This window comes from Chelonia mydas, chromosome 1 (assembly GCF_015237465.2).
Source record: "Chelonia mydas isolate rCheMyd1 chromosome 1, rCheMyd1.pri.v2, whole genome shotgun sequence".
Classification (NCBI taxonomy): Eukaryota; Metazoa; Chordata; order Testudines; family Cheloniidae; genus Chelonia; species Chelonia mydas.
Genome location: NC_057849.1, coordinates 27,713,256 through 27,724,732, shown reverse-complemented (window position 1 = coordinate 27,724,732; position 11,477 = coordinate 27,713,256). Strand labels below are relative to the sequence as shown.

The following is an 11,477-nucleotide window of genomic DNA, read 5'->3' as shown; positions in this document are numbered from 1 at the left end:
TTCAAGCCCTGTTTCTTTGCAGTGAAGATGCAGCCTCATTGGTTCATGCTAGGGGAGTCCACCAAAGGAATCCCATACATTGACTTTTATTTGCCCAGTGAACAGTCAGTTTCCCATACTGCAGCATGAAGGGCTAGGGCAGCCAACTTTTGGGAGGGTGCTAGGGATGGCTGGCTAGATTTACATCCACCTAAGCAGTGTAGACACTGGAGCCCCAGATGGGGATTTAAGGTTCAACCATTCTTAACCTGAGCATCTACATATTTGTAACCCTAGGTCAGGGGTGGGCCAACTACAGCCCAGGGGTCCTGCTGAGAAGCAGCCTCCAGGGCTTGCCTAGCTCTGGCACTCCAGCCAGGGAGTTGGGTCAGGGTCTTGCCCCACTCCAGCTCCTACACACAGAGGCAGCCACAGGACTCAGCACACTGCTCCCACAGCTCCCATTGGCTGGGAACCACTGTCAATGGACAGTGCAGTGTGCAGAGCTGCCTGGCTGCACCTCCCCATAGGAGCTGGAGGGGGGACATGCTGCTGTTTCTTGGAGCTGCTTGAGGTAAGTGCCACCTGGAGCACCCTCCAATTTTGTGAGCAGTCATGGCCCACTGTACAATTTCCATACCCAGATGTGGCCCAAGGGCCAAAAAATTTGCCCACCCCTGCCCTAGGTTAATAACCCAGCAGCTGCTACTTCAAGTTCTAATACAGGACTTAGTGTAGACACAGCCTGAGGCATGTTCTTCAGCTTCTCTATTTTTAACATTTGTAAATGTTGACACTAGAACTAGATACAGTATACAGAGGTAAAGTGACCATGTTAAGTATAAGACTCTACAGCCTTTCCAGGATAGTTTATCATTATGTGTCAGACTCCTTAGAGAGACTGCAGAGTTTCAGTAAAATGCATTGGGTAAAATTTTCAAAGGTAAAAATGGCAGGGGTTTAATTTCAACAGGAATTAATAGTAACAGGCCTAACCACTTGTCATAAATATAAAGGGAAGGGTAAACACCTTTAAAATCCCTCCTGGCCAGAGGAAAAGTCCTTTCACCTGCAAAGAGGTAAGCTAGGATAACCTCACTGGCACCTGACCAAAATGACCAATGAGGAGACAAGTTACTTTCAAAGCTGGAGGGGGGAGAGAAACAAAGGGGCTGTGTCTGTCTGTGTGATGCTTTGGCCAGGGACAGAACAGGAATGGAATCTTAGAACTTAGTAAGTAATCTACCTAGATATGCATTAGATTTTCTTTAAATGGTTGGAAACTAAGCTGTGCTGAATGGAATGGATAGTCCTGTCTTTTTGTAACTTAAGGTTTTGCCTAGAGGGATTCTCTATGTTTTGAATTTAATTACCCTGTAAGGTATTTACCATCCTGATTTTACAGAGGTGATTCTTTTTACTTCTATTAACATTCTTCTTGTAAGAAACAATGCTTTTTTTATTGTTCTTAAGATCCAAGGGTTTGGGTCTGTGTTCACCTATGCAAATTGGTGAGGATTTTTATCAAACTTCCCCAGGAAGGGGGGTGCAAAGTTTTGGTGAGGATTTTGGGGGGGGGGAAACTACTCTTTCCCAATAATAAACCCGGTTAGATGTTTGGTGGTGGCGGCAAAAGGTAAAATAGTTTGTACCTTGGGGAAGTTTTAACGTAAGCTGGTAAAAGTACATTTAGGTTTTTCATGCAGGTCCCCACATCTGTACCCTAGAGTTCAGAGTGGGGAAAGAACCTTGACACCACTATTTTCACCTTTGAAATAAATCTCCCCTCAAGTGTCATTGAAAGGGTGTATCATTTTAAATTAATAGGAATTAGGCAAATTTGACTTACCTCTGTATCCTATGATTTTTCAATAAATTGACACATGCACAGGTTTCATTACAAAATTTTATTAAAAAAGATTCAGCTGACTTCACTTTTAAATGCAGACCATCCTCAATTAAAAAGCCTTTGTACAATCTAGATCTGGTTAATCTGAGTCATAATACAAGCAGAAATGGAGTATAAATTGGAAGATGAAATCTAATTAGGCAAGCTTTGGTAGTGGTTATCACTCAAATCTTGGGAACAAACTACTGAGGTTGCTACATTATTTAAATTATGAATCTGACCTATATCAAAGCTCAGTACTTCAGCCACATAATGATATTGCTTAATGTGACTTTGGCCTTATCATACATTCCTTGGATTGAACTGAGAAAGGAGTCAAGCACTTTTTATTCCCAGAAGTCTCCTAAAGGATCTAGTGTTCAATGTGTCTTTTTGGCTCGTAGTTTTTCCAGTGTTTTCTGTAAGTAAAAATAGATGTTTAAATATCTAGCAGATTGATTTAGATCTGAAGTTCCTAAATAACGGGCTGGTAGTGTTATGAATAGCTAAATGCTCAATAGGAAGAGCATCAGCTAAGCATCAATGTACTATTGAATACTTGCCACAACAGCAGATTGGATTATTCAGACAATGAGGTATTCAGTGTTTAAATACATCAGTGTATATTTGCTACCAGGCAACCTTATGTAAATAACAGAACAAGCACAGTAATAATTATATTTCTTAAAGTCATGCAGTGGATATTTAACTGCATCGCTCTGGAGGGAGTTTCTCAGGCTAACCCTAAATTTGTTGCAATGAATGGAATAGTGTGCCAACAGTAGCCAGAAGTTTAAATCCTGATACTATGGTTTGGTTTAAATCAAGTGAGCAGTTCCATTTCAAAAACATAACTAGTGTAACCTCTTAATAGCTAGAAGTGGAACACTTGGACTGTAGAGGCACCAAGCTTTCAAACACTGACTCCTAATTTGGGAGGTTTTCACTGATGCACTCTTTCCAGCAAAGTTACAGGAGGGGAAAAATCAGGATCAGATGATGCTAAATCAGGTTTAATTTGTAGGGAAGAGTTTAGGTAGTTTTCTTTCTTTCCCACCGTTGTTTTGGCCAGCGTTCATAATTTAAACTATACACCTTAAAGACCGTAGCTCTCTATTGCTATTTTTCAACCTGGTCTTCATTGAAAAATGCAAAATTTTAGTATGTCAATTTAAAAATTAGTAGGTGAAAGCCTATAAACACTGTCAGATGGCTGTAATTCATCACCATGAGATAGGGTGGTAGAATTTCATCATTACTGCAAGAATGGCTCACCCCATTTGCTTTGGATGAACTCCAGTTTTTAACAATACGACGTAGGTAGCAGTCTCATTAAAAAGGGACTGCACCAACAGCTCAGTGGAATTAGAACTGCTCAGAACAACAGGCATTAAAATAGAGAAACGCTAGGCCAAGGGGTTTAAGATACTGTACCAGATGCAATTACCTTTTGAAACTCTTTAGCCTTTTCCCTGTTTTTAGCGTAGGTTTGTTGTCTTGATTTCTCTTCCTTTCTGATTTTCACTTCGGCTAGTTGATTATAAAGTCTGCCAAACAGTAAAAATGTGTATACTTCTTATTAATGGGGGCTCAACTTAAAATTAAAGTGTTTGTATTACATATACAGGGTTAAACTGGAAACGATTAAAAATGCAACTTTGGTTTACTTCTCTAGTATGCCAAAAATCCTTATTAGTATTTATATCCAATAAGTTTAATTACCCAGAGTTTTGAGGTTATATTTGTAATTGTTTTACTATATATTATCATCTTGACATTTGACAGAATGTGACTGGCAATTTTCCCAATGTTTTACTGATCTAAAATCCTGAAGTTAGATTTAAATTGTAAACACATTGGCATGAATAATTATTTTAGCTATAACAACTCAAGGTCACAGAACGGGAAAAAACTGTTTGCTTGGAACTCTGTAGGTCAAAAGTCTTTTCACTAAAGAGTGAAAACACTATTTATACAGCATAATTTATAATTACGGATAGCGAATGAGTTTAGATGCAGCAACACTTAGGCCAAGGTCTCAGCCTAACTTTGCCTGGCATGAGTGTTGTTTTGCCAATTTTTTCCCCTCTTACGTAAATCTGCTTAAATAATGCTACAGCTGGCTGGGAAAAAGTGATGTTTTGTTCACGGAATGTGTTGCATTAGATTTTTAGTAAAAGGAAAAGTTAATTAGTTTAATAAATATACAATCCTGTAATCCTAAAAGTGCCTTTTAGTGGAGAAAAATAAGGACAAGGTGACGACATGAAAACTGTATAAGCAGCAAAGGTTGTGTACATTGAAGCTTGCACATGTGTACTGTATGGGTTACATTAATGCTGAATGGAGAAAAATTTAATTAATGGATTCTTATACTTGTCCACATTACATATGCAAGTGAAATTTAGTAGAACCAAACTGGAGAAATACTGGAGCAGAAACTGGAGGAATAAGTCTGACTGACCAGACCAGGGATCAGAGGTGGCAATGATCATCAGAAAATACAGGAGAATTTCCTGGTAGCCCAGAATTTAGTAACTTGGGCCTCTATCTATTTCATCTTATCTATCATGTATGTCTGAAGTTTTATAAATAAAGGTGAAAATGATTAAGCCTGAACTGAGTGGACTCAGACTCCTAGATTTTAAGGCCTGAAGAGACCAGCACGATCATCTAGTCAGACCTACTGCACCACTGCAGGACACAGAACCTCACCCCCCCCCTGGCTGAGTTACTGAAGTCCTCAAATCTTGATGTAAAAACTTCAAGTTACGGAGAAGCCACCATTTACTCTAGTTCAGGGGTGGGCAAACTTTTTGGCCTGAGGGCCACATCTGAGTGGGGAAATTGCATCCAGGGCCATGAATGTAGGGCTGGGGCAGAGGGTTGGTGTGCAGGAGAGAGAGGTGTGCAGGAAGGGCTCAGGGCAAGGGGTTGGGGTGGAGGAGGAGGTGTGGAGTGTCTGAGGGGCTCAGGGCAGGGGGTTGGGGTACACGAGGGGTGAGGGTGCGGCAGGGGGCTCAGGGTAGGGAGTTGGGGTGCAGGAGAGGTTTGCAGTGCGGGCTCTAGCCTGGCACCACTTACCTGAAGTGGCAGCAGTGTGCACCGGGGCCAGGGCAGGCTCGCTGCTCCCGGAAGTAGCCAGCACCACATCCCTGCGGCCCCCGGGGACGGGGACAGACACACATGGCCACGACCAAGGGCTGCGCATGCTGCCCTCACCTATGGGTACCTCCCGTGAAGCTCCCCTTGGCTACAGTTCACGGTCCTGGCTAATGGGAGCTGCGGGGGTGTCTGCGTGTGCATACCTGTGCCTGCAAGAGAGTGCAGCACGCGGAGCCCTTTGCCCTCCCCCAGCAAGGGCTGCAGGGACGTGGTGCCGTCCACTTCCAGCAGCAGTGTGGGGCCCGCAGTGTCATGGAGGTGGCAATTCCACAGGCCGGATCCGGCCTGCGGCCGCAGTTTGCCACCCCTGCTCTAGTTCAAACCAGCAGGTGACCCGTGCCCCACACTGCAGAGTAAGGCAAAAAAACCCAAACAAACAAAACAAAAAAAAAACAAAACCAGGGTCTCTGCCAATCTGACCTGGAGAAAAATTCCTTCCCTACCCCAGTTTCCTGCCTTGCACTCCCAACAAAAAGCACAAAATAGTAGTCTCCACAAGCACTCATCTAATTTAAGTCTAAGGGGCTGAAATAAATGGGAGATCAGAAACCATTGCTAAAATTAAGGTTCTATATTAGTGCAACAGGTATTATTTCAGAAACAGAAGTAGTTTAATCTAATTTCTACCAACTACATTCACACAATACCTTAAAGTGCGCTGCTGCATTTGAATATCTGCAGACCTTTTGTCCTCTGGAGAGCACACTTTCACTTCCCCCACTTTCTTCAACTGACTGATAACTGCACCTTTGTTTTAAACAAAATATATATTTTTTTTAATTTAAAAATGCAACTATGAGGCCAACCCAAAAGAGGGCTCATACAGATCAGTGACAACAAAGTGAACTGGAGAAGTAACCACTATATAATCTTTACCAGGACAAGTTTACACCTTTTACAAAATTGTGTGTGTAGTGATTGACAGACAGCAGGTGAACCCTGGCCTCAAAAGGCAGTAAGGTCTGAAACAAAAACAAGAGAGACTAAATCATGTTTCCTATTTTGGAGAAAACACATTTGAAAAGAAACAGGCTGATAGAATGGATCCATAAGGCAGAATTTTTTCTTTTGAGAGTAAGTCTCCAAATCTCAGCCAAGGACAATAGTAACGATCTTTTCTCCTACAGGGAACCACCACCAAGTTGTGAGGCTCTCTCAGTTTTTAGACTTTTGTCTATAGCAGGCCACAGAGTTAGCCTGTCATAATGGTGCTAGCCATGCTCCTTATTTCCAGCTTCTAAATCCCATTAAAAGAAGCTAAAAATGTGTTACACTCTCAATACTGCTTTTTTATGTAAGCAATCACTGTTTTTCCAGGGATTTTATATAACTAAGCTGGTGAAGAGGTGATCCTAGGATTATGAGAGGGTGAGGTATCTCTGAAACGCTCTTACTTAAGATGTGATCCAGGCAGTGAAAAAGTCTGAGAACTCCTGTTACAGAATATTCTGATCTGCAAGAGCAAAGATCCAAAAATAGCAGACTCTATCCTGCTTTATGGAATAATTACTAGAAGAATCCTTAATGCTTTACCCTACTTCCAAATGAAAATTTACCAGAAGTAGAATCCTCCTTTGGCATGTTAAATCTTTCAGTCTTGTCCCTTTGAAACAGCTTGGCCTGATGCTTTTCAGAACTTCTCTCTCTATTTTTTATTTCTTCCACTCTTTTAGAGGACTTCTGGATGAAGTTTTTCTTTCTCCTTAAAAATGATTCTTGTAAACTACCTGGTGTGGAAGTGAACTCTAACAACATGACTGTGAAGAAAGAAGGAAGGGCTCAGTACTTTTGATTTTATCGCTGATAGGATAATCACCTGTAGTAACCTATGAATTTAGATAGCTGTCCTAAAACTGAGCTTTACTGTTTTCACGGATTGTATCAAGGTTTGATTTGAGGAGAATTAGGAAATTTACTAAACAAACAGCAATTCAGATTTATGGTTCCTACAGTTATTTTAAAGCTACAGTGCACATATATAGCATTTTGGATTTGCTATACATGTTACTAAATCTTAATACCTTAAAACACACTGTAAACAGGGTCCAAATTACAGACATTCTCAAACACACTGAGCAGATCTAGCTTGTCATTTTAAGAATGCCCCAAAGTGTATTAGGCACCCCTTCATGCAGATTCTCAGATCTTTGGTCTGAGAAGCTTACAAATTAATACTATGGGGCAGGGGACCAACAAGAAATTAGGAAAGATGGAGAACATTACATATTATGCAATAGCTCAGCAAAGCTGGTGGTACATTATGAAGGAGTGAGACTATTTTCTAATTAGTAAAAGGGATAGAATGTGAAATGAGAAGAGTTAATAAGCTTCTTGTTGAAGTAAGCCTTCAAGACAGGCAATGTTGAAACAGACTTTTCAATAGGAACAGGCAAATAAAGCTGTTTCCATGGTACGGTGTTATACATTGGACCTGGACCACATCTAGTATGATGCTGTAATGAATGGCGGCATATACTTATATAATTACAAGTCTCCCATAAGTGGAGTTGTATTTTACCAATGTTTTAATATTTCAGAGATTCTCTGTTTCAGTTCTAATGAGTATACTGAAGTTACACATGAGTACCTGCAGATTGACGTAACGGAGACTGATCCTCATTAGGACTCTGAGCTATTGCAGAGTAGTCAGGAAGCGTGAAAACAGAGTAATCTGCTTCTGGGTCTAAAGGTAAAAATTCTCTCCCCTATTGCAAAACAGAAGAATCGATTGGTATAATGTACTTAGAACAGGCTACACATTTTAGTGAAGTAATATTAATGCATCTCCATTGTTGTCAAGGAACAAACAATTAAGGAGCCAACAGAAAGAGATCTTTCATCATTAGCACAGATACAAGAAAAACGTAGTTAGCACACAGCAGCAGGGAATCCAGACTCCTGGCACTAAAAGCCATTTTATAAAAATTTCTCTTAAAACAAAAAAATCAGATCCTTACCCATAAAGCCGCTTTTCCCCATCAAGTTCAAACTTCTCATTTTTGCCTCAGGACCCAGTTTTGGCCCCACTTACATCTGTTTGCTTTTCTTCCTGTTCCATCTCTAGCTCCCACACAGTTCTGTCTACTTCTCCTATTCTCAGATAAATGTTACTCTCCAATGCTGCCCCAATGTTTACAACAGCCTCCAACTGTCTATTCTCAATTTCCTCCAGGGTCTAATTGCTTCTTAAAAGCTACCTTCATGCACTTGGAGCTCTTCACTGTCACTATGCCCTCTTGCAATTTAATTATTATTCATTTGAATGTGTGTGGTCATCTTCCCAAGATAGCAGCTATGTAAGCATGTTCCTTCATAACACTGGCTGGCATCAACTATATTATAGTCATCCACACAGTCTTGAGAAAAGGTATCTTTGAATAAATTACCCTGTGATCATCCACTGTCAGAATGGTTTAATCCTAACTGGCATTATCTGTAGAGTTTGGAACTGGTCAGGGACAGTTTGTGGACAACATATGAGCATCTGAATAGGGACAGAATGATCTAGGTCAAAGAGAACCAACCAAGGAAATGCCTGGAAAACTGGCAGTCCTCAAATGAGGAAATAATCATTCACAACCTGATTTTAAAGTTTTATCATTAGCATCCTCATGGACCTTTCCAGAGCTATTAAAATACCCTGAGGATGGAACAGTTGATACACTAGCCTGAGTCATGCAACTCTGAGGAAAAGCTGCAGTTTATCCACTGAGAAGGAAAAGGGAGGATTGGATAGAGAGAGGCCCCTAAACATTGTCTGAATTTCAGTTCCAGAAGTCTCATTAAAAGTCTACTACAAAATACCCCGGGGGCAAGTTTCTTACATTAGAATAAGGAAGCATGCAGTCAGAACTTAAATAGCATACTCACACCCACTGACTTAGTCATTCAGTACCCTAGGGGTTTGGGGACATCATTCATTTAATTTGAGCAAAAAAGACAAAAGGATACTATAATAAAAAAAACTAGTGCAGTAATGCAATGAGCCCATCCTCTTCTGTCTATTCTGAGAACTGCAGATGGCTCTGAAGTGTGCCTCTATCCAATACCTGGATGCCCTTTCTCTAGTAAGGTAATAAGATTTTTTGCCTTTCCCACGGAGTCTTCCAGGAATGGGTTATTGTTCTGCCTTAACAACGGGGGACATTTTTGTTCCTCTGACAGTGTGAACTTTGGACTACTCCATCTCAACTAAGCTGCTGGGGTAAGGCAAAGGACTAAGTGAAGGAAGCAGGATGGATTTCAGTTCTTTGCATCAGCCCAACCTACCAGACATGGCACCATCACCAAATGGCGCAAAAATTTGCAAATCTGGAGAACCCAAAACATGCTAATGATCTACAATATTGTATTACATGTTTTAAAATTATGAAGTTTCTTCTTCCTCTTACTAAAGCAAAAAATCTGCAGTACCAGGTTCAAAATGATGAGAGATAATCAAGATTTACCTCAGAACAACTTTTAAGTTCAGACTGACTAGCATATGCCAGGCTATCAAACTTATTTTTTCTTTTTTTCTCTTGGCTAATGTGTTCAGAGTCTGATTCTGCAACACTGATGTCATTTGAGCTTATCAGAGTCAGTTCAGGTTCTTCCATAATACCATGCCCTGACTCGGTCTCCTAGAAAACAGAGAAAACAACATCAAGGTAAAAATCAATATTTCTAGCAACAGCAACATTTGTTAGCCTGTTACAAAGGAAAGAATTATTCAACACACAGATAAAAAGAAAATGTGCCCCAGGCAGTGAAAGAAATACCTCAGGCAAAGTGCTCTTCCCACATTTATTGATGTACTCAGAACGTCTCCAAAGGAGCTCAGTCCAACCTAAATATTTTATTTGCCATTGTACAAAACCTCCTTTCCTCCTCTAAACCGGAATTCTAGTCACAGCCTGAAAGCTAATTCTTGGCAAACAAAAGTAGCTTTTGTTTGATCCTTAAGGGAACAGCATTTATAACAAAGCTTGGTTGTTTTTCTAAATTAACCATTTTAACCGTATCTTCTTTTACCATAATGGCTAGCCTTTTCTCAATTAAAATCTAGACCTAAAATGACCAGGATCAGTATAATTTCAGATTAAATTACACAAATTTTGAGAAGTCTCAAACTAAAACTGTAAAGTGAACTTTGCTAAATTTTCCAATTACAAAAGGTCTAAAATAGCTTGGAGCAACTGGTTGAAATCTGAATGGCATTTAACTCACTAACAATTACCTTGTGAAACCTTTATTTCACTCACCCAGACTGGCACACGGCTTTGTAAGGAACGTGACCCTGAACATATTGTGAGCACTGAATTAGAATTTTGGTTTTGGGGTATTTCTGGGAAATCACCATTTTGTTGTATAGTTGCTTGCGAAGGGCTGACGGAGATTTCTGAGTCTATTGCTCTAGGCATTCCAGATGACATCTGTACTTCCAGAATGCTTTGTTCTTCCTCCAATATATTTGTACTGCACTGTGAATGGTCATCTTCCACAATCCTATTTGCTTCATTTCCAAGAACTGGAGTTTCAGTAAGCTCCTTGTGCTTATTCAATGTCACAACAGGTAATTCTTCAAAGCACAAGTTCTCTTTTCTCAGTTCCACAACGTCTTTTACTGAATGTTCAGTCAGGAGAGTCTCATTTTCTGTAATCTGTGTTGTAAGTAGCTGATAAAATGAACCCTGTTCTTCCAATGAACTCAGAGTTGGACTCCGCAGGTTTTCCACTGAAGACTGGAGATTAGTATTCTCTATATTTCTCGCCAGCCCCCCATATTGGTCTCCAAAAGGTGAAAAGTAGTTCTCATTCTCTGATTTTTTAATTTTAGAATTTTGTTCAAATACAATGCGAAGACCTGTTGGTGGTTCAGTTCTCTGTCTGTGCTCATTCAGGGTAGATTCCAACTGAAGAGGGTGAAAAGATTCTTCAGAACCTGCTTGAAAAGTCAGACTGTCAGAAAAGTCTAACTACATACAATAGAGTTTACAAAAAGAAGGAAGCCATGGTCTAGAAAGTAGCTATTTATGCATTTAAGAAAAGCATAGTAAAATAGGCAACAATGTTTTAAATATAGTAATTTCATTCCAGTACATAATATTCACATTTATTAAGATATTACAGTGTTTTTTATGTCAATCTGGTGAATTAGAATGAAATTCTAGATAGCCAAATATCCAAATCATAAAAAAACTGAATATTAATCAGGAAAATATCTTCATTTAAAAATAAAGTTATTTTACATAAAATAATTTTGGTTTCTTTTAAACACGATCTCTAATAGATTTATATTTCTGACAAAGTAACTTGTCTTTTTCTTTAATGTTTAGGGCCAGATTCTCTGCTGGTGTAAGCTGGCACAACTACACTGAAGTCAATAGAGCTGCACCAATTTATACCAAGCAGAGAATTTGGCCCTTGGAAGCCACTCTCAATTAGAAAGCCGTAGCACTTCAGG

General features: G+C 39.9%; 1 protein-coding gene across 14 annotated transcripts in view; it reads right to left on the bottom strand.

Moving 5' to 3' along the window:
• Positions 1-1,871: 1,871 nt before the first annotated feature.
• The window catches only part of CEP295 (centrosomal protein 295), a 53,356-nt gene continuing 43,750 nt past the window's right edge, over positions 1,872-11,477 (bottom strand). For 9 of the 14 annotated variants that reach the window (XM_043528852.1, XM_037889592.2, XM_043528861.1 and 6 more), the window contains 7 exons: positions 10,276-10,958; positions 9,481-9,654; positions 7,620-7,737; positions 6,589-6,789; positions 5,680-5,779; positions 3,315-3,414; positions 1,872-2,286 (listed from right to left, as the gene is read on the bottom strand). In XM_043528852.1, the coding sequence (XP_043384787.1) occupies positions 2,248-2,286; positions 3,315-3,414; positions 5,680-5,779; positions 6,589-6,789; positions 7,620-7,737; positions 9,481-9,654; positions 10,276-10,958 (1,415 nt within the window). In that variant the 3' untranslated portion in view covers positions 1,872-2,247. Of the gene's footprint in view, positions 2,287-3,314; positions 3,415-5,679; positions 5,780-6,588; positions 6,790-7,619; positions 7,738-9,480; positions 9,655-10,250; positions 10,959-11,477 lie in introns of those variants that run through there. The other 5 variants (XM_043528864.1, XM_043528828.1, XM_043528867.1 and 2 more) reach the window with 4 other exon arrangements.